The 24,186-nt window shown below is 45.6% G+C and overlaps 1 protein-coding gene across 1 annotated transcript in view; it reads left to right on the plus strand.

Moving 5' to 3' along the window:
* LOC143817684 (uncharacterized) overlaps positions 1-23,284 on the plus strand; it is a 49,200-nt gene extending 25,916 nt beyond the window's left edge. Inside the window, exons 3-4 of the mRNA XM_077299176.1 lie at positions 21,892-21,983; positions 23,160-23,284. Of these exons, the coding sequence (XP_077155291.1) occupies positions 21,892-21,983; positions 23,160-23,284 (217 nt within the window). The remainder of the gene's footprint in view (positions 1-21,891; positions 21,984-23,159) is intronic.
* Positions 23,285-24,186: the final 902 nt, after the last annotated feature.

Genomic DNA, 24,186 nt, shown 5'->3' on the forward strand with positions numbered 1-24,186 from the left:
GTGCCAGCGGGTTGCTCTTGCCCTTGCCTGTCCCTAAGAGACCTTGGACACATATCTCCATGGATTTCATTTCTGATCTTCCGGTGTCTCAAGGCATGTCTGTTATCTGGGTGATATGTGATCGCTTCTCCAAGATGGTCCATTTGGTTCCTTTGCCTAAGCTGCCTTCCTCTTCCGATCTGGTTCCTGTGTTTTTCCAGAACGTGGTTCGTTTGCACGGCATCCCTGAGAATATTGTGTCAGACAGAGGATCCCAGTTCGTTTCCAGATTCTGGCGATCCTTTTGTAGTAGGATGGGCATTGATTTGTCGTTTTCGTCTGCTTTCCATCCTCAGACTAATGGACAGACGGAGCGAACTAATCAGACCTTGGAGGCTTATTTGAGGTGTTTTGTCTCTGCTGATCAGGACGATTGGGTGACCTTCTTGCCGTTGGCTGAGTTTGCCCTTAATAATCGGGCTAGTTCCGCCACTTTGCTTTCGCCGTTTTTCTGCAACTCTGGTTTCCACCCTCGTTTTTCTTCGGGTCATGTGGAACCTTCTGACTGTCCTGGGGTGGATTCTGTGGTGGATAGGTTGCAGCGGATCTGGAATCTTGTGGTGGACAACTTGAAGTTGTCACAGGAGAGGGCTCAGCGCTTTGCCAACCGCCGCCGCGGTGTGGGTCCCCGACTACGTGTTGGGGATTTGGTGTGGCTTTCTTCCCGCTTTGTTCCTATGAAGGTTTCCTCTCCCAAATTTAAACCTCGTTTTATTGGTCCTTACAAGATATTGGAAATCCTTAATCCTGTATCCTTTCGTCTGGATCTTCCTGTGTCGTTTGCTATCCACAACGTGTTTCATAGGTCCTTGTTGCGGCGGTACGTTGTGCCTGTAGTTCCTTCTGCTGAGCCTCCTGCTCCGGTGTTGGTTGAGGGCGAGTTGGACTACGTGGTGGAGAAGATCTTGGATTCTCGTCTCTCCAGGCGGAGGCTTCAGTACCTGGTCAAGTGGAAGGGCTATGGTCAGGAAGATAATTCCTGGGTGGTCACCTCTGATGTTCATGCGGCCGATTTAGTTCGTGCCTTTCACGCCGCTCATCCTGATCGCCCTGGTGGTCGTGGTGAGGGTTCGGTGACCCCTCACTAAGGGGGGGGTACTGTTGTGAATTTGCGTTTTGCTCCCTCTAGTGGTCATTAGTGATTTGACACTGGAGCTTCTGTCTTCTCCTATATGCTCACCTGGGCCGTTAGTTCAGGGGCGTTGCTATATAAGCTCTCTGGACCTTCAGTTCAATGCCTGGCATCGTTGAAATCAGAGCTAATCTGTTGTGCTCTTGTGTACTGATCCTGGTTCCTGCTTGTTAAAGCTAAGTCTCTTCCTTGCTTTTTGCTTTTGTTTTGTTTTGTATTTTTGTCCAGCTTGTTCCAATCTGTATCCTGACCTTTGCTGGAAGCTCTAGGGAGCTGGTGTTCTCCCCCCGGACCGTTAGACGGTTCGGGGGTTCTTGAATCTCCAGCGTGGATTTTTATAGGGTTTTTGTTGACCAAATAAGTTATCTTGCTTTATTCTGCTATTAGTAAGCTGGCCTCTCTTTGCTGAACCTGGTTCATTTCTGTGTTTGTCATTTCCTCTTACCTCACCGTTATTATTTGTGGGGGGCTTGTATCTTGCTTTGGGGTCCCTTTCTCTGGAGGCAAGAGAGGTCTTTGTTTTCTTCTCCTAGGGGTAGTTAGATTCTCCAGCTGGCGCGAGTCATCTAGCGATCACCGTAGGCATGATCCCCGGCTACTTCTAGTGTTGGTGTTAGGAGTAGATATTTGGTCAACCCAGTTACCACTGCCTATGAGCTGGATTTTTGTATCTCGCAGACTTACACGTACCTCTGAGACCCTGTCCACTGGGGTCATAACAGCTGGGATTTTGTGGTCTTTGAAGACGTATGGGAAGTTGATGAAGTGTGGGGTTGCTCAGAGGAGAGACAGAATGGTCATATTGAAGCCCCACTACAGCAGCAGGCTGTGGGGATTCCTGTTAATGGGATGTATAAAGAGGAGGTAGCGCCACCTAAGGTCAATAGTCCAGAGTTACGGGTGACCGGAAGAAAGTCTGGGTCTGACACCTATTTAAGTGGGGACTTGTTGTTCCAGGATGACAGGGTGAGAGGGGGTGACTCCTATTCAGACTTTGACTCGAACGCAAGGGGAAAAGAGTGCAGTAAGGGGGAGCCAAGTAAAAATTACACATCTTCATCTCGTCGTGGGGGCCGCGGAAAGATGGGGTCACGTGCAGATCACGTTATCGACCCTGATGAGGGGGTCACTTTATCTCTGTCAAACCCTAGCACTGAGGTAGTTAGTGATGGGCTGGGGTTAGAACAAACCTGTAGTAGACCCATATCTGCAATGCCCGGGAAGAGTGAAATGGCTCAGTATGATGAAGTACCTGATGTTGAAGAAACAGGTGGAACTCTGAAGAGGCAGAGTGTGGGTGGGCAAGAGACCCCATCTGAAAATCTAATTAAAGAGGTGATGGTGCGACATGTGCTGGCCAAAAGAGAGCAGGACCATGAGATAGAGCTGCTTAAAGAAACAGTTGAGCGAGAAAGGGTCCTGAGAGAGGTGATTGAGCACAGAGTGGGTGAGCTGGAGAAGGAAGTCTCTGAGCTCAGAGGTCACCTGTCAGCATGTCAAACCATAAATAAGGCCGTACTAAAAGATATGGAGGTGCTCTGAGAGGCCCAAGAGAAGAATCAGCAGGAGCTTCTCCAGAGAGAGGATGAGCGCCGCTGCTTGGTAGAAGAGCAAGATAAAGTTCTCCAAGAACTCAAGACAAAGGAGACTAATCAACAGCTCCAGAAATCCACAGATGACCGGGAAATCGAACTGTTGCGCTCTCCTGATCTGATCGCTATGAAGGAGAGTGAGCTGGAGAGGCTGACCAAAGAAGGGGCCTCCACGGAGGAAGAAATCCAGCAAGGGAAGTGCCACGCAGGTAACTGAACAAAGGACGAGGAGGTCCAACGATATGACCAAGAAGGTGAGACTTCGATCTTCAAGTGCGTAATAGACGTACCCAAAGACATGCAAGAAGCGTGTGCCAGTGAGGAGGTGCATGAAGCGTTTAAAAAGGCGGTCAAAGCATGTAGGGTGCACTGGGCACCTGAGACCCATCAACTGGTCATACTGTCAACTAGGGAAGTCACAGTGAAGCGGGTGGCTGTCCTGAGAGAGATGCATCTACAATGCCTCCGCACAAAACAAATGATCAAGTTGAAGAATAAGGAAGCCGCTCGACGTCTGGAGCTAGCAAGAGAAGCTCAAAGTCGGTTGGGTATTGTAGAAGATGTCGTGCAAATGCCCAGAGGTCTGGTGAGGAAAGTCATTGGAAGATTTGGCAAGGTGATGCAAGAGATGGTGAATAGGTCCGGTGTTATGAGAGTGAGCATTCCGGCTGATGATGAAGCCCAGGTCGTGGGTGAAGATGGGATGGTTCCATTCCTTGTCGTCGGATCCATGGAGAGCCTTGGGAATATCCAAATGCTCCTGGGGTATCGTGTGGCATACCTGAAACAGATAGAGCAGCTAAGACGTGAGAGGGAGCAGATCAATATAGAGCTGCAGGAATTGGCAAACAGATTGCCGCCACCTTCAACTCGTGGTCTAGAGAGACAAAGAGGTTCTCTAAAGACTGGAAGTCCTCAAGCTGAAGTTAACAGAGGATATAGAGATAAAGGGAAGAGCTGCTCTCCGAAGAAAGACAATAGGAGAGATCAACAACAGAGAGGGAACCGAAGGTGGCCAGATGGAAGAGCTAGAAATAGTGACTCCTCAGTTAGTTCAGGGCTCAGTGACCTAAGCGGGAGATCCTGTAGCAGAGGAAATGACAAGGGGTCATCTTTATCAATGGGTGTGACGGAAATGGTTGACGAATGCAGACGAAAGGGTTCAGTAACAGGCCCAGACTTTGACAGACGGTTTGACTGTCAGGGATGACTGAGAAGGATCTCTGGTCGGGTAATAGAAGGTGCCAAGCCCCACAGCTTTAGGCAGAGGGGGGGGGGTGTTGTGAACTCTGTTTTCAGGCTCCCTCTTGTGGTCACTGGTGGTATGGTGTGACTTTTGCTTTGGGCTCCCCCTGGTGGCTTTGTTTGTTATCCTGCTGGTCTCTGGCTATCAGCTGGTTCGTTATCCTCTGGGAGGTTCCTATATAGCTCTGTTTTGCTTTCACTTGTTGCCGGCTGTCGATGTAATCAGTGCTACTCAGATTCCTTCTGACTACCTTGCTCCCAGTCCATCCAGGACAAGCTAAGTTTTGTTTGCTCATTTTTTTGATCAGCAGTGTTTATCATGTTTTCTTGTCCAGCTTGCTAAAATGTGATTCCCTCGCTTGCTGGATGCTCTAGTGGACTGAGTTTCTCCCCACACACCATTAGTTGGTGCGTGGGTTCTTGAAATCTCAGGATGGATATTTTGTAAGGGTTTTTTATTGATCGCATAGACCCCTGCTCTATTTTCTGCTTTCTAGTACTAGTGGGCCTCTTTTGCTGAATCTGATTTCATCCCTACGTATGTGCCTTCTTCTTACTTCACCGTTAATATTTGTTGGGGGCTTCTATATCTTTGGGGATTATTTCTCTGGAGGCAAGCGAGGTCTTTCTTTCTCTTTAGGGGTAGCTAGTTCCTCAGGCTGGCTCGAGACGTCTAGGAATTTTTTAGGCACGTTCACCGGCTACCTCTAGTTGTGTTGGATAGGTTCAGATTTGCGATCAGTCCAGTTACCATCTCCCTAGAGCTTGTCCTTAGTTTATTCACTTGCTGGTCTATTCGTGATCCTCAGCCACTAAGGATCATAACAGGGGGGGAATATGTGGCATAGTGACTGGTCATGTGTATGTATCGCAGAGGTGGGTGGCCCTGTGATGGAAGCCTGGGTATGTTTTGCTCAAGCAGATCTACTGCTGAGGGATTTGTTTACATTGGGAAGGCTTCCAGGTGATTGGAGAGATGGGTGGGTCCAGTCACCTACAAACCCACCCAAAGAGGCGTGTCTGAACACGTAAGATGGTTTTGTGTTTAAGGACCTGTGGTGATGTCACACCTGACTGGCCATGTGACAGGTACCTGGGTGTGATTACACCTATGTAAAGGAGGTGTGTGTAGCACATGGTGTGAGTGTGTGGGAGTCTGTCAGGGTGGACACACTTCCATGTGTCCTGGCTGGACACTGCAGAGTGGCCTGTGCGTTGGACGGTTCCACGTGGGGACAGACATCCTGAACAGCACACAGAGACCAAATCTAGGCTGGAGAGCCTGCGTGCTGGACATAGCACAGTCTGTGTGCCCACAGACCTGAGAGAGCGGAGCTCTACTATGGACATTGAGGATTCATCTGTCTGATGTAAGACTGTTTACCTGTTGTTCTTGTTGCTATGTGGTTTATGGAGCAATAAACCCTGTGAACTTTTAATGGAACGTGTCTCCTGAGTGTCACCCGCCGCACCTGAGCGAGTACAACCCCTACAACTTGTTTAGTGTTATCGATATCTATAACCCTGTATGTAACCCCTTTTCACATGTACAGCACCATGGAATTAATGGTGCTATATAAATAAATAATAATAATAATATATTATCATCGCTGTCCCCGATGGGGCTCACAATCTAAATTTCCAATCAGTATGTCTTTGGAATGTGGGAGGAAACCGGAGTATCTGGAGGAAACTCACGCAAACACAGGGAGAGCATACAAACGCCTTGCAGATGTTGTCCTTGTGGGATTTGAACCCAGGACTCCAGTGCTGCAAGGCTGTAGTGCTAACCACTGAGCCACCGTGCTGCCCCATAGTTCCATGTACAAATATAAACACAGTGTTCCAATCCCTCCCTTCTCAATTTTTGCATAATTTGTGCATCAACAAGCCAGGATCAGGAACTACCCTAACTTTGACTTTACAACGTTGTACGCCACGCCAGCACCAGCTTCCAATCCAAGCAAGACAGCAATGACAGTACACAAGACTAATGTTTCTTCTCCAGGTTCTATTCACAGGTCTGTCAGCAACTCTTAGGAAGAAATAAAGGTGCAAAATCCCAGCAAGCAGTGCCCTCTCCATCAGAAGCCTCATCGTCTCCTGAAATGCAGAGCCTTCAGAGGGAAACCCATGCAAGATCGCAAGGGCTTTCTGAAAGAAAATGGTATCTGCTACAAGTGCTGTTTATCTACAACTCATCTCGCCAATGACCGCAAGGTCAGTGTAAAATGCTCAGAAGGTGGTACCACAGAATACAACACAGCGCTACATCCTGGTCCAGCTCCATGGAGTGCACAAAACACATCAACGGACAATGAGCATGACGGGGTGGACGGGAACACTGCTACAGCTACACTAGAGTACACTTCAAATCTGCCTTGTGCAGTTACCGTGACAACAGCAGGCAGAATGCTACTGATTACCAAATTGAGTCCTTAGATGGGCACTACAGCCTACACTACTTACGATTATTGAATGTAACCAAATTCCTGACAATAGATCTGAAATTCCCATACCAGATGTAGGAATCCTTCCTGCTCACGTAAAACATAAAGCACAGCTTTTACCAGAACTCGGCCCCCAGGCCCATATAATCCTGCTCTTTTGAAAAGATATTCTGCAAGTTCATAAAGTGAGACATCACATCAATGGGCCTCGCAATGCTCCCTATGTCCAAAGGCTAAATCTAAGATATGTCAAAATAGGAGACATATGCCTAGGACGCATGAACTCTCTCTCCTCCATGCAAAGCATGCTTACAATTCCATGTAGAATGGTCGTCCATTTTCTGTTCCAACTCTGTAACAATGACTTCCTTGTCAAAAGAACTTCCACACAGCAGCTAACTACCCAACCCTCTAATAGACTTTACTCATGGCATCAGTATAACATCTGAATTAGAAGATCCATCCACCCAAAGCAGTGGCACTACATATCTACAGATCAAAATCTTTCAGCTCACACAACTTGAAGATCTAGAGAGGGAGAACTCTGGAACCTCTACAGGTAAATTTCTCGCTTCAGTTCTTCCCAGGTCCACCACGTTTCCTCCCCTTTCACTGTGTCCTCAAGTTGGTATTTTTTGTAAGTTGGTTACGTAGGATTTAAAAACAATCCCTACTAATAGGATACATGACAATTTAACCAGGACACAGCGACAGGCATTATGTGATTTGAGATCAATGAAGGATGTTGTGATCAAACCGGCAGATAAGGGAGGGAACGTGGTGATCTGGCCTGTTAAGATGTATGAATGTGAGGTTTTCAGGCAGTTGAAAGATAGGGAGGCATATATAGCTCTCTCATATAACCCTCTATCTGGTTTCCAAAGTGAAATTTTACTAATTTTGGATGAAGCTTTCTATCAATGAACTATCACTAAAAAAGTTTTGGAGGGTTTCTTTATTCAACATCCTATAGTGCCCACATTCTACCTCTTGCCAAAAGTTCATAAGGACCCTTTTGTTCTGCCAGGGCATCCTATTGTCTCTGGCGTGGGAGGGCTGTGTGATCCCATTTGTAGATTCATTGAATATTATCTGCAACCATTGGCTGGTGCGCTGCCCTCCTACATCAGGGACACTACTGACCTCCTCCAGAAGCTTGATGGTCTTTCCCTTGAGCGGGATACGTTGTTGGTCACGGCGGACATCGAGTCCCTTTATACCTGCATCTCACATGAACACGGACTAAAGGCGGCTGAATTCTATTTGGGCACTAGCAATCTGGATTCATCATTACAGTTGTTAATTCTGGAACTATTGGAGTTCATTTTAACCCATAACTTCTTCACATTCAAAGATCATTTTTGCCTGCAGAAAAAAGGTACCGCCATGGGCGCGGCCTGTGTGCCATCCTATGCCAACCTCTTTCTGGGGTACTGGGAGAGGGAGGTATTTGGGGATGGCGTGCAGGCCACCTCCCAGGCTTTATGTTGGTACCATTATATTGATGATCTGCTTCTTATTTGGCCGGTACCGAGGAGGAGTTACATGGATTTATGGCACAATTGAATCAGAATTGCTATAATATTAAACTCACTTATAAATTCCACAGAATACAAATGCAATTTTTGGATATCCAGATTGCTGTGTCCAATGGAGGTCTGGATCAGATAGTACAGTTAATGCACTTTACATGCGGATTTCCTATGTATACATGATTATATGCCTACAAGGTTATATTGGGATATCCATTGTTAACAAAAGATACCAGTACTGATGTGGTTTTTTCTGGTGTTTTCTATTGGTGTTTTTTAGTGTGTTAGTTTTTAACAATTTTTCTAATAAAGTTTAAATTTTCCTAAATGCTCCTGTTGTTCTCCTGTGTATAAGCAGCAGTGGAGACAGGTACAATGTCATGCAAACTCATTCTGGGGCAGATAGTGCAAGCAATACTTATCTACGCTGCAACCACAGCCAAAGTGGCAATCTACCAGGCCCAATCTCAACTTTGGTGACCTTGTTCTTGTAAAAGCCTGTCAAACCCACAGAAACCAGTGGCCACTTGGTTTAGTCACCTCAACATTCCCTAGCAAAGACAGAAATGTCCGCAAAGTAGAGGTGAAGATGACCAGAGGAGATTAATCCAAGACGTTCCTCAGACCAATATCCAAACTAATACTGATCCTACCATTTAAGAACTAGGATAGTTCCATCCATTGATGCCAGGCGGGGAGTGTCATGCCTTCAGCATTAAGTTTTCATTGTTGAGCTTGCTTGCAGTACACAGGCTCCATCCAGTGGCTGAATTTATTTATCAGCATAGCATTAGCGGTTTTTCCCTCTGCTCTACCAATCCCTTGGCCTGTTGTGCATTTTGGGGAGAAGCTCATTACTAGAGATGAGCGAACCTTTCAAGGTTCGCTTCAGCGAATGTCCCGATGTACACCAAAAGATTCAACAAACATATCCAAACCCCATTGATTTCAATGGGAGGCAAAAACCAAGCGCATAGACAACACCTTCCGGGAGGCCTAAAAGCTGCCAAAACAGCTCAAATTAGGGGCAGACACCAGGAAAAGTGGCATCAATTAACCCAGAGTATAAATAATATAATTATTATTATTTATTATTACAGTGCCATTTATTCATTGGCTCTCTACATGTGAAAAGGGGTATACATAGCAAACAACAAGTACAATAATCTTGAACAAAAATGAGTCACCGGGGGGCGTGACTATGTAGCAGAGGAGAGAGGACGCACATCGTGAGAGCTCCAGGCATCCTGAATCTATCCTGCCATTAAGACCCCTTACTAATCAGCTGTACCAGCTGGTATTAGAACCCCTGGACCCCGGGAGCCTTGTGACCTCTCCGGACGATTGCTGTGAGGACCCGGGACGTCGGAAGCTGTAGTGGCTTGGACGGACGGAGGGATCCACGTGCAGTGGCGGCCATTTTCTGTGTGCGCGCTCCGACGAGACGGGACGCGGCGCCGGCTTCGATTGGTGCCGGGCTTCCCCCCTGGACTCTGAGGACCTCCTGACATCTGCGGGTGAGTGCTGTGGAACTCCGGCGAGCGGGAGACGGGGGATCTGGGGCGGACGGCGGTGCCTACGGGGGACAGCGGCCATTACTGTAGCGCGCGCCCTAACAGAAGGGGAAGCGGCGCTCCTTGGCATACTTGCTGTGCTGCTTAGGAGAGAGCAGATATCCCAGGATAATAAGGGGGTAGTGCGGTGTGTGCCCTGGAAGATTGGGCCCTGCGATCCCCTACCAGACAAACATTTTTTTTCCTGCCAGCGCCATAACTTTGGAGGGATTAACCCCCTCCCTGCTGTTCCCCCTGTGGAGACTGTAGACCTGCTCTGCTACACAGAGCCTAGGTGAAGACAAAAGCTGCTGCATCCACAACTCCTAATATCCCAGCTGCCTGTCCAGAGTCTTTTTGTGATACAAATTCTGCATTTAACCCTGCTGTGTCCACGACTGGGGCGTGGATTATCTATAAATACAACTGTAATTATTTTGTGGAGCCTTTTTGCTGTCCACCATGCATCATTCCAAAGGAGCAGGGGCTGCTGACAAATTAAAGAGGTACGCTAGGGACAATCCCTCTGATAATGTAAGAACTCTCAGAAACAACCCCTCACAGGCCCAGCTTAAAAACCACCTTTCTGATAGTAATGAGGAGGGAGAACAAGACGAATTGACTCTTAAACAGGCATCTGAGCAATTAATGCAAGCTATATCCCTGACTAGATCATCTCTTACTGAAAAAATAGAGGATGTGCACACTGAGGTGGGTCGTCTGCGGCATGATATCCAGGCCATGAGGGGGCGTATTACGGAGGTTGAAACAAGAGTGTCTCATATAGAAGTCACCATCACCCCTATGGAGGCTAAACTGATGAAAGTCGCTGGCTCTATAAACGCCTGGAAACAAAAGGCAGATGATTTGGAGAACAGATTACGCCGAAACAATATCCAAATTATTGGTCTGCCGGAACGCTCAGAAGGTCAGCATCCTGAGCAATTTCTGGAAGACTTCCTGGGGGATGAATTCTCCTCAACATTCTCAGTGGAGAGGGGCCCATAGGGTCCCAACAAGACCTCTCCCCCCCCTTTTCTGGCGCATCTCCTCAACTGTAGGGACAGGGATGCTATTCTCCGTTTGGCATGGCAGAAGGGTCTTATCAAATTCAACAATGCTACAATTTCGATTTTTCCAGACTTCTCCATGGAGCTCCAAAAACAGCGGGCACGGTTTATGAAAGTCAAGAAGCAACTTAGAGATAAAAATATTATCTACTCCATGCTTTATCCAGCTCGACTCTGTATTGTCCATGAAGGTTCTTCCATATTCTTTACAGATCCGGTGGAGGCAGCCGAATGGTTGCGGTCCCACAGAGTGTCTAATGTGAAAGACTCCTAATATGTTCGTAACCCAACGAATCTCTCTTCCCCTTTTTTCCTTTTCTTTTTGTCTCATGGCAACACAAAAGGAGCTCTCTATATGGGCGCTGAGTTTATCAACAATACCGGACGCTGGATTCAGTGAGGGTATCCCCTTTTCTATTTGATTGTAGGAGTACAGGACTACACTCCTCTACTGTTCAAGTTTTGCTTTGTTTGGTTCTTTATACCAGTTTTGATTGTTTTATGTGTACAGTCACCGCCAACAGTATTTTTGCGCTCTATGTGATGTCTCTGAACTTTGCCCAAGTAATAATGCACATTGTTCTTTCTTTTAAATATAAATATGGGATCTGAGATTATATGCATGACCTGGAATATACGGGGTATTAAAACTCCTCGGAAGAAAATTAAGGTATTTTCGCAGATTAAACGTTATCACCCTCATGTTGTAGCGCTAGTGGAGACACACCTGACCAGGGATACAGCTCAATGCATACAAAAGCCGTGGGTACATTGGTCTCTCCACGCATTCCATACTAGCTATTCAAGAGGGGTATCTCTGTTAATACACAGAGATGTTAGATGGGAGGTCAGGAAAGCACAACGGGATCCTGAGGGTCGACTTGTCTTTGTGCATGCATTCACTCTCGTGAATATGTGTTATGTGTCTATAACCCCCCCCGGCTATCATATTGGTTCTTCGTATGGCAATGGGTTTCTCCTTAAATTATCCTGATGCTAGTGTTATCTGTATGGGAGATTTTAATTTAGCCATGGATAATTCTCTGGATAGATTAAGATTGGATGACACGATATCTGGGGAGCCCCTGCCTCAGGCTCCATCCCAACTGGCACTATTTATGGGAGGTAGTGGATGGCTGGACCTATGGAGAATACGTCACCCTGAGATTAGGGGGTATACTTGCGACTCATCTACTAGGCGATCTCTGTCTCGTATAGACTATATATTTGGATCTAGTGGATTGGCATTGTGGGTGGATAGTGTTGAGCATGGCAATAAGGGGATTTCGGACCATAGTCCAGTTATTCTTAAACTTAAACATGGGCAACCAAATAATAGTATGTCCTGGAATTTGAACCCATTCTGGCTGAAACTAATAGATTCTAGTGACAGGACGGTTGATCAGCTGAACTGTTTCGTCTTAACTCACCCGGAACCCCAAAATCTTAGTCTGTTCCTGGATACCCTAAAGGCATACCTAAGGGGGTGCTTGTCCTCCACAATCTCTTATATCAAAAGGGTGACGGCGAGAGAGGATGATGAGATAGAACAACGGTTGAAAGATTCAGAGGCCCCATATATATCTAATCAAACTAGTGGTAACAGGGTTGAATGGCTAACTTCCCAGAGGCTATATGTTTCAGCATACAGACGCTAAGTCGAAACGCAAATTATTCTTTACCCGTCAATTCTATTTTGAACTGGGAAATCAGGCCAGTAAATTCTTGGCTTTCTTAGTGCGCCAACATAATACCTCTAACAATACTGCAGATTCGTGCACTAGATGGCTCATTAGTATCTTCTACTGATGAAATACTTCAGTGTTTTCATGATTACTATAAATCGTTATATAAATCTAGTAGCGGCCTTGATGTTTTTGAATGTTTAGACTATCAGATGTAACGTTCCCCACATTGAGCTCAACCCAACGGGACTTTATGGATGCTGAGTTTACTCTGGAGGAGATAGACTACGCTATAGCGGATATGGCTTCTGGGAAGGCCCCTGGACCAGATGGGTTTCCCATTGAGCTATATAGGAAATATCGAGATAAACTGGCACCACTCCTATTAAAGGTGCTTCGGGGAATATGGGAGGGAGGATCTATGCCCGAAACATTTTATGATGCAAACATTATTATGCTTAGGAAAGAGGGGAAGGACCCTCTGGAATGTGGATTGTATCGCCCCATATCACTAGTAAAAGTAGATTATAAAATCTTCACTAAAATTTTGGCTACTAGACTAAACACGATCATATTAGACCTTATACACCCAGACCAAACTGGTTTTATGCCTGGTAAAAGTACTTCCATCAATATTAGGCGGGTTCAGTCAGTGATTCAATATAATTCTCTGGAATCAGATAATAACTGGGCACTAGCATCACTCGACGCGGCCAAGGCTTTTGACGCTCTTGAGTGGCCCTTCCTCTCTGCATGTTTGCAGAAATATGGTTTTGGGGACAAATTCTTGAGAGGGATCGGTACACTGTATATGAAACCCAAGGCACGTAGAGTATAGTTGTAAACAACTCCATTTCTGAACCCTTTTCCTTACACAGGGGAACTCGCCAGGGATGTCCTCTGTCCCCGGCTCTCTTTGCCCTGGCGATAGAGGCATTGGCAATACGCATAAGGTCCTCCACTGATATTAAGGGAATAAATATCGCGGGTCGTGTGGATACCATTGGTCTTTATGCTGATGATATGGTGATATTTATGGATAAAGCAGAGGAAACGCTACCACAAGTCATAGTGACTATAGATAAATTTATTAAATTCTCCGGTCTATATATAAACTGGGATAAATCTTCTCTGCTACCTCTTTCTCATACCCTGATGCCCCGTCTTGAAACCCTCTCGTTGCTGCCTATCGTCTCTAATTTCAAATATTTAGGTATCCACACGTCTCAACATAGTCAATTTGATTTACAACTTAATATCTACCCACTATTGGATTTGGTTAAATCTAAATTTGCAACTTTGAACAAACTCCCGCTCTCTGTTGCTGGCCTTATTAATCTAATTAAAATGATATTGCTCCCCAAACTTAGCTACTGCTTCCAACACAGTGCTGTGCCAATACCTAAATCCTTCTTTGTGAATCTAAACTCCCTAATTACGTCCTTTATATGGGGGAAGGCTAGGCCTAAACTCAAGTTATCTACTCTGCAAAGACCAAAACAGAGGGGTGGGGCGGCTTTGCCGGATTTTTACTTGTATTATCTTGATGGGCAGGCTAAGGCGATAAATAAATGTATGCCCATTAATTCTCTACCTAACTCCAAGAGCCATCTGTTCCATTCTGCCTGGATTGATTGTCCACTGGGGTTTTTGGAGATGGAGAAAGTTAGTGTTCCTCGTTTGTTGCCCTTACTCCGGCTAGCAGAGTTAATATGGAGGCAAATTAAAAAAGTCACCAGATTTGTAGATATTGTAGCTGAAATGCCCTTGTGGAACAATAATTATTTCCCGGTATTGCTGGACCACCCATCCACTAATTTTTGGGTTTCATATGGTGTCTTTTCGGTAGGCGATTTACATAACCAGGGGACCTTTATATCTTTTGAACAACTACAGAATACATATAATATCCCGAGATCTCAATTTTTCCATTATTTACACCTAAGATCAGCCTTCCAATCGCACATGAGGAACATGGGTACAGGTCGAGCTATTTAATCTTTACCTTTAATAGGAATTCTCAACTCACACTTATTTCCTCTTTATACACCTATCTGCTGTCCATAGGAGTTGGGTCTACCATAAACTCTATTAAAGGGAAGTGGGAGGGACTTCTTCCTGATGTACTGGGAGAAGAATGGGAAGATATCCTGGAATCTCCAACTAAAGTCTCCCCATCAATTAATAACAGGATGACCCAGTTGTATATAATATATCAGTCCTATCTGACTCCGATGCAACTTTTTAAAATGGGTCGTCTCCACTCATCAGATTGTTTGCGGTGTCACTCACTTGATGCAGATTTTATTCATATGATATGGAAATGCCCTGTTATTCTTCATTACTGGAAAGAGGTGACGACATTATTAACATCCTTATTGTCGATTCCTGTCCCGCTTGAGCCATTGACCTGCTTATTTGGGGTGTGGGATGCGGAAACCTGGGACCATTATACTAGGATTTTTCTACGAGAGACACTCTTTATGGCACGAAAGGTGTTGGCGTTATGATGGATGGGTGGTTCTTGCCCATCTCTCAGAACTTGGGTTGATTTGGTGAACTCGGTTATCCCGTATGAACGAACACTGTATCAAAATAGAGGATGTCCAGGCAAATTTGAGAAGATCTGGGGTAGATGGAACTCCTCTTATCATACTTTATAGGTCTACACTAATTGGATATTTATATAAGAAGCTGGGTTTATGGTTTAGGGGGCATCACTTGAAGGGCGAAATTATACGAAATTCTCTTTTAGGCGGCATACTATTAGTAGTTATTGTAGTTGAGGTTATATAATAGGTGATTTATAGTACACCAGTGATCTGACATGCACAGTTTGTTATTCTTGCAATATTTTATTATTAATAGATATAATGATGCATTGCAATTATCTGTATCTCATGTTGTAACTGATAATAACGAATGCAAATGTGTGTATTGTATGATTTATTCTGAAATTAATAAACAAATTTAAAAAAATGAGTCACCGACCGGTGCAGGAGGAGAGAGGATTGTGCCTGCAAAGGGTCGCAATCTACAAGGGATGGGTGAGGATGCTGTAGGTAAGAGTAGAGCTGGTCATCAATAAGTTGGTGGTGCAAGGGTTGCTGCAGTTTGTATGTTTTTTGGAAGAGGTAGGTTTTCATGTTCCTTTTGAAGGTTTCCATGGTAGGCAAGAGTCCGATATGTTGGGGAAGAGAGTTCCAGAGTGGTGGAGATGGATGGGACAAATCTTGTATGTGATTGTGGGAAGAGCAGCTAAGAGGAGAGTAGATAAGGAGATCTTTGAGGATAGGAGGTTGCATGCAGGAAGTGTCGTAAGACTAGGTCACAGATGTATGGAGGAGACAGGTTTTGGATGGCTTGGTATACCAAAGTTAGGGTTTTGAACTGGAGTCTCTGGGCAATGGGGAGCCAGTGCAATATTGACAGAGACGAGAAGCTGTGGAATAGCAGAGTGACAGGTGGATTAGTCGGCCTGCAGAGCTTAGGAGGGGTACACGAGTGTTAGAAGGGAGGCCACAGAGCACAAGGTTGCATTAGACGAGGCGGGAGGTGATGAGGCAACGTCCTCCAGCTGTTGGTGACTTTAGTCAGGGCATTTTCAGTGGAATGGTGCTATCAAAAAGAGCAGGAGGAGATTTAGGAGGACAGTTTAAAATGGACGTGTTGTTCCAGTAGTTTTGAGGCACAAAAGATGGGTCAAGGAAGGGCTTTTTAAGGATGGGTGTGATCGAGGTATGTTTGAAGCATATCCATGGATATCAGATGTCTGCTTCAAAGATTCAGACTCAAGAGGAAAATAGCATCTGCACCTATGGGAAAAATTTGTTTCAGTTTGATCTGGGAAGAGACAACGTAGGGTTCAAGCAGAATTCATACCCTGATAGTGCTGATATGCTGGCTGATAGTCATAGCCTAAAGAGGGGCCATGGATATTGGCCCCCCTGGCTACAAATACCAGCTCCCAGCCACCCCAGAAATGGCGCATCTATAAGATGCGCCAATTCTGGCATTTAGCCTCTCTCTCTTCCCACTGCCCTGTAGCGATGGCATATGGGGTAATAAGGGGTTAATGTCTCCTTTGTATTGTAAGGTGACATCAAGCCCGGTTAGTAATGGAGAGGCGTCAATAAGATACCTATCCAGTACTAATCCTATAGTAGTTAAAGAGTTAAAAAAAGGCACAGCCAGAAAAACGTGTTTTAATATTCTTAATTTTACCATACTTACAACCACACCTAATTCCCCGAAGCCATCGATCGCCTGCAAAAAGTAAAAAATAATAAACCAACAGTATACTCCCTGTTCCAATGTAGTCCAATTAATAACGAGTGTCCCACGATGATCTCCCCTATAGAGCTGTCACATCAGGAGATGTGACCGCTCTATAGGCCTTCAGTGACACACTGACAGGAGACAATGGCTCCTGCAGTGTTATCACTGAGGGTTCAATGAGTTCATTGCTCTCGCTTTACGACACTGCTGCGTAAGAATTTTCCCATGCAGCTGTGCCGCAAGTGACAGTATGAACTTAACTGTACTCACAGCAGCGGAGGTATACAGTGCAGAAGGATGCCTTTTGTCATTGTATCCCGGAGCCCCTGGAGAATGGTCGCATCTGCCGATGTGACAACTCTCCACGGGAGATAGTCGTGGGACATTCGTTATTACATGGATTACTGCGGATCAGGGAGTATATGCAGCGCCCCAGAGACCTGGTTGTTGCAGTAACGTCGCTCTGCCGCTAATGGGAGTGATGGTACGTCTGATTGCACTAAAGGAGTTCACCTGACCAGGTATCACAGTCACACATTACACTTCACACTCTGGCCACCAGGGGGAGCAAAAGGTTCTATGTATTAGGCCACTCCTCACACTCTGGTAAAACTGGGGGTTGGATAGGAAGTTAGAGAGAAGCTGACTGGGTTTTTCCCAGGTAACATCTAGTGAGAGAAGAGGTTGCTTGGGAAGATTCAGGGGGGTCCCTGTCAGGGGTGGGATCCTGACAGAGGCCTAGCAAAGGACAGATCGTTACGGAGCCGTGCCTGCACCTCATTGTGGCGGCATCTTAAGTAAGGACACGAAGCGATGTATATTGTGGAGAAGTGAGAAACGAGATCACAGCACAAAAGCGATAGAACCAGAAGGAGTCGTGCCCCGAGATCGGCAACATCCTTCTGAGGCGCGTAGCCGGCGGCCGGAATGCCGAGGAAGTAATAGACTCTACGCATTACTTTGAACCAACGGCAGGGCAGTTAACTTTAGGTTGGCTGTCTCACCTTTTACGCCTAATGAAGACAACGGAGGCAATTGTGGGAGAGGGGCGTCTCTAGGGTCCCTATAAAATAACTCCAGGCCTACCCCGTCATACGGGTGCGTCCTATCCATATCATCTGGGGGACGGAGAGAAAGAACAGAAACATACACGACAGTTGTGAGGACTATCCCGTGGTGCTCAGCAGGGAAGTACTACAACACCCAGGCGCTAGTAGGTAGGCTACTGATTTCCACCTGCAAAGGGAACTCTGGATGTGCCTTCGGACCGGCCAGTCTCAGCCAGCCCTGTTAACAGTGCTCTGGATTGCACTGTCCTGCACTTGGGGGCGCTCCATATACTTTTGGTTTATTATTTTAATATTTCTTACAGGTGATCAATGGCTTCGGGGACTAGGTGATTGGTGAGTATGTACTGTATATTGTATGTACTGTATATGTGTTTTTTTAACACTTGAACACAGTAGCCCGATGATGGAACTATACTGCCCCATCATCCGGCTACCTGTCACTGTAGCAGTCATAGCTGGAAATCTGCAACATGTGCACATACCCTGAGTGATCTCAAGGCAGCTGGGACCACAGTCACCAAGAAAACCATGGTAACACATTACACCATAAAGGTTTAAAATCCTGCAGTGCCCGCAAGGTCCTCCTGCTCAAGAAGGCACATGAACAGGCTCATCTGAAGTTTGCCAACAAATACCTAGGTGATTCTGTGAGTGATTGGGAGAGGGTGCTGTGGTCAGATGAGACAAAAATTGAGCTCTTTGGCATTAACTCAACTCGCCGTATTTGGAGGAAGAAAAATGCTGCCTATGACCCAAAGAACACCAGCCCCACTATCAAGCATGGACGTGGAAACATTATGTTTTGGGGGTCTTTCTCTGTTAAGGGCACAGAATTACTTCACCGCATCAATGGGAGAATGGATGAAACCATGTACTGTAGAATCCTGAGTGACAACTTCCTTCCCTCCGCCAGGACATTGACAATGGGTCTTGGCTGAGTCTTCCAACAAGACAATGACCCAAAACAAACAGCCAAAGAAACTGTCACGGTTCCACCCCTCAGGGTGTCTGGGATGGAGTTACTGACAGTTCGGCCGTCCAATCCGGTACAGGGGCATGCTGAAGCTGTCAGTACTTTGATGGACAGCATGGCCATCCAATCTGCTACAGGGGTGTGCTGAGTGGTCAGTGTGTTGATTGACAGCTCAACTATTCAATCTGTAACTGGGAGGCGTCAGCTGTCTCCAAGTGTTCACTATCCCGGGTGATTGCCATGCCTACTTAACTGAGCAGCTTCTCCCAGACCACTGCCAGACGTACATTCAGCTTGTGAGGTTTGTGCTTTCCTGTGCCTTGAATTCTGTATGATTGATCTGTTGCCTGACCTTGGACTTTGTTCGTACCATCAGCCTGTTTAACCCCTTCAGCTCTGATCCGTTATCCTCCCGGTACTCTGACCTCGGAACGTTACCTGACTATGCTTTTGTCTCTTCCTTCTGTTTATGCTGAACCCTCCTGGCTTCTGACCTTGGACTCCTTGACTCCTCTGACTCACAGCTTGACCGTGAGAAGTGACTAGCATCACATTACATCACATTATATTTTCTTTTTCACCAGTATGGATCCTGTTCACATGCTTTGTGACCAGGTGGCGAATTTAACGCAGATGACTCAGGATCTGGTGAAGGATTGCCAGAGTCTGGAGTCATCGCAATATCAGTTGCAGGGTCAGATAAATAACTTGATGAAGACCCCCCATAGCCCCAACTGCCGGCAGTGGCTGTGACGTCAGTATTCTCTGATGTACAGCTGGCCTCTCCTGAAAATGTGATATCCCTCCCTGATACATTTTCAGGAGAGAAAACCCAGTTTAGGGTATTCAGTGAGAGCTGTACATTATTTTTTACCCTGTGTCCCATGTTGTCAGGGGAGGAGGTCCAGCTGGTGGGAATAATCATGTCCCTACTGGGAGGGGATCCTCAGACCTGGGCATTTTCTTTCTCCCCACAAGCCCCAGACGGTTTTCTATTGATACCTTTTTTTGACAGTTTAGGTCTGATATCTGACAAACCCGACAGAATCCAGGTCGCTGAGATTAAGATCATGAACCTGGCACAGGGGGGGGGGGGTCGCACAGCTGAAAACTACTGTACTGATTTCCCGAAGTGGTCCACTGAAGTTCTTTGGAACGATGCTGCTCTCAGGTGCCAGTTCCAAAGAGGCCTTTCCGAGACACTCAAGGATGCTCTGGTCCTCCATGACTCCCCTTGTTCTCTGATGGAGGTCATGACTCAGGCAATACGAATGGACTGTCCATGAGAGATATGGTGAACAGCAGGCCACATGTTATAATTCCCCGGAGCAGGTCCATTTACCCAAGGTTAGACTTGCCAGTCTTCGTGTTGCGGAGAGAAGACGGAGACAGGATCTCGGACTCTGTCTATACTGTGGTCTCTCTGGACATTTTTTTGCCCAACTTGTCATCAAGCTATCAAACCATCAGGAGAAAGTCTGAGTCTGGGTTACGGCCGAGGAGGTCAGCCAGACTCCAAGGTACCTTTTTCTTCCTCTGATAAAGTACTGATAAAAATGATGATTTCCTTCAAGAACCAGGTGTTATCAACATTGGCGTTCATTGACTGTGGGTCTGCTGCTAACTATTGATTTGGGACTGGTTCTGAAGTTAGGGTTAGGGACAGTTAGTTTGGAAAGACCCATTCAAGTCATCGCTCTTGACAAGACACCATTATCTCACAATTTGGTCAAGAGAGCAACGGTGGATTTCATTCTCCAAGTGGTAGCACACAACTCTGAGTTCATCTCCTGTTTTCTGCTGGATTGTTACTGGGATTTCCATGGTTGCAGATTCACAATCCTGTTATTGATTGATGTCAGGAGGAAATTGTGAAATGGAGCCCAAAGTGTAACAAAAATTGTCTAAAAAATTTACAAATATGCTCCGCTACTCTGGAGGGTCTTCCGGGGTACCTGAAGGCCTTTGGAGATGTGTTCTCAGAAAAAGAGGTGGAGATACTACCTCCCCATCGTCCTTATGATTGTTTTATTGATCTTATTCCTAGCGCAAAATTGCCAAAAGCTCACCTTTACAATTTGTCGGGGCCTGAACGGGCCACCATGACAGAACATGTTGACGAAAGTTTTACAGTAGGGTCATACCTGCCCTTCCTCCCCTATAGCTGCTGGATTTTTCTTTGTTAAAAAAAAAAAGGTGGGGGTCTTCGTCCTTGCCTTGATTTTCGAGAACTAAACAAGATCACGGTTAAAAACACTTACCCACTTCCACTCATACCCGACCTATATAATCAGCTTCTGGGGTCCAGGGTGTTTTCTAAACTTGATCTTAAAGGGGCTTACAATTTGATACGCATCCAGAAGGGTGATGAGTGGAAAACTGCATTTTAAACATCTGAGGGTCTTTTTAAAAACCTTGTAATGCCTTTTGGATTATCTAATGCACTTGCTGTGTTTCAAAATTTTATGAATGATATTTTCTCTGATTGCATTGGAAGATTTATTGCGATTTTCCTTGATGACATTCTAACTTTCTCGCCAGACTTGGAAACTAACCAGGAACATGTCCATGCTGTGTTACAGAGACTGAGGGACAACTCTCTGTTTGCTAAATTAGAAAAATGTGTTTTTTCTGTTCAGTAAATCTCTTTCTTGGGGTTTATCTTGTCAGCAGAAGAGTTTAAGATGGACCTTGGGAAGGTACAGGCCATAATTCATTGGGTTCAACCTCGTGATCTTAAGGCTTTGCAGCGTTTTCTGTGATTCGCCAACTATTATAAAAAAATTACCAAGGGGTTTTCATAGATGTTAAACCACTTACTGACCTTACATGTAAGGGGGCAAATCTCAAGGTTTGGTTGCCGGGTGCTATCAGGGCTTTTGAAAGATTAAAAGAGTGTTTTATGTCAGCACCCATTCTGATCTAACCTGATCTTCAAGAACCGTTCACTGTGGAGGTGGATGCTTCGGAAATCTAAGTGGGGGCAGTCTTATCGCAGAGGCCCAAAACTCTGACTAACATGCGTCCATGTGTTTTTCTTTCTAAAACATTTTCACTGGTGGAGAGAAACTATGATGTAGGGAATCGGGAGTTACTTGCTGTCAAATTGGCCTTTGAGGAATGGAGGCATTTTTGGAAGGGGCGGTTCATCCAGTTATGGTGATCACGCATCACAAGCATTTAGCTTGCATTGTATGGGCTAAAAGGTTAACTCCTAGACAGGCCAGATGTTCCTTGTTTTTCTCTCGGTTTAACTTTTCTATTACATTCAGGCCAGGGTCTAAGGATGTGAAAAGTGATGCTTTATCTCGTAGCCTAGATTTCTTTTCTCCTCCAGAACTTCCATCCTCCATTGTTCCTCATGGTATTGTGGTGTCTATGGTAACCTCGGAATAGGAAGAGGAGGTTTGTAAAGTCCAGTGGTTTGCACCTCCTCTTCCCTCCTTCCACTTTCCCGTGGTCCAAATTATTTGTGCCTGTGTACCTAAGATTGTGGGTGTTACAGGAATTTCATGATTCCGTTTTAAGTGGTAATCCTGGAGTTACTGCCACAAGGAAAACCCTTGCTAGACGTTTTTGGTGGCCGTCCATGCATAATGATATTAAAGATTTTGTATCGGCTTGTGATGCCTGTGCACGTGCCAATGTCAGTCATAGCTGGCCGGCTGTGAAATTGGCTCCATTGCCTATTCCAGAAAGACCATGGATTCATGTGTCCATGGATTTCATTACAGATTTGCCTCTATCTGATGGGAAAACTGCTATCTGGGTGGTAGTTGATCGATTCAGCAAACAAGCTCATTTTGTTCCTTTGTTAGGATTACCTAATGCAGAGACACTCTCCAGGTTATTTCTCATATTGTAAGGTTACATGGAATCACTCTGTACATTGTGTCTGATAGGGGAGCACAATTTGTCTCTAAATTTTGGAGAGCTTTATGCAGTAAACTAGTCATTTTTGTCTGCCCATCACCCTGAAACCAACGGTCAGACTGAGAGGAGAAATCAGTTGTTAGAAGGTGCTTTGTGGCAGCTCGACAGGAGGACTGGTCTTCGATTTTACCTCTCACTGAGTTTGCTTTTAACAGACGGGTACATGATTCTACTGGAACCTCACCATTTTTCTGTAATTATGGTTTTTATCCCCATTTTGGTGAATTTTCTAGGAGTAGTTCTGAATTCCCTGAGGTGAAGATTGCCTTAGAGAGACTTGGAGATGTCTGGAGGGAGGGTCAGAAGAATATTTGGACTGCTCAGATTTGCCAAAAAACAAAGGCTGATAGACGTTTGGTGGCTCCTGTTTTTAAGATTGGGGATAAGGTTTGGTTGTCGTCTAGGAACTTTAAACTTAAAGTGCTGTCAGCAAAGTTGGGTCCAAAGTTTATTGGTCCATATGAGATCCTAGAAGTGGTCAATCCTGTGGCATTTAGATTAAAGCTTCTTCCATCCCTGCGCATTACTGACATATTCCATAAATCCCTATTAAAGGAGTATATCACTTCTGCATTGTCTCCCTCATTCCCGCCTTCGCCACTTTCAGTAGACTGTGGCCTGGAGTATGAGGTTCAGAGGGTTGTGGATTCTCAGAGCATCCGTAATTCCCTCCAGCACCTCATCCACCGGAGGGGATCTGGACCAGAGGAAGGATCCTGGGTCCCTGCTTAAGATGTGAAGGCCGATCGGTTCGTCAGGGCCTTCCATCTAAAATTTCCTGGGAAGTCTGGGGGTCAAGTGGCCCCCCTAGAAGAGGGGGAACTGTCACGGTTCCACCCTTTAGGGTGTCTGAGATGCAGTTACTGACAGCATGGCCATCCAATCTGGTACAGGGGCCTGCCTACTTTGATTGACAGCTCGACTATCCAATCCGTGACTGGGAGGAATCGTCTGTCTCCAACTGTTCACTATCCCGGGTGCTTGCCATGCCTACTTAACTGAGCAGCTTCTCCCAGACCACTGGCAGACATACATTCAGCTTGTGAGGTTTGTGCTTTCCTGTACTCTGAGTTCTGTATGATTGATCTTTTGCCTGACTTTGGACTTAGTTCTGACCATCTGCCTGTTTAACCCCTTCAGCTCTGATCCGTTATCCTCCTGGTACTCTGACCTTGGAACGTTACTTGACTACGCTTTTGTCTCTTCCTTCTGTGTATGGCGTACTCTCCTGGCTTCTGACCTTGGACTCCTCAATGACTGAGTCACGGCTTGGCCATGAGAAGTGACTAGCAGCAACAAAGGAGTGGCTCAAAAAGAAGCACATTAAGGTCATGGAGTAGCCTAGCCAGTCTCCAGAACTTAATCCCATAGAAAACTTATGGAGGGAGTTGGAGCTCCGAGTTGCCAAGCAACAGCCTCAAAATCTTAATGATTTAGAGATGATCTGCAAAGAGGAGTGGACCGAAATTCCTCCTGACGTGTGCAAACTTCATCATTAACTACAAAAAACAAGGTTTTTGCCACCAATTATTAAGTCTTGTTTTCCAGAGGGATCAAATACTTATTTCTCACTGCAAAATGCAAATTAATTTATTTAATTTATACAATGTGATTTTTCTGGATTTTATTTTTGA

Source organism: Ranitomeya variabilis, chromosome 3 (assembly GCF_051348905.1).
Source record: "Ranitomeya variabilis isolate aRanVar5 chromosome 3, aRanVar5.hap1, whole genome shotgun sequence".
Lineage (NCBI taxonomy): Eukaryota > Metazoa > Chordata > Amphibia > Anura > Dendrobatidae > Ranitomeya > Ranitomeya variabilis.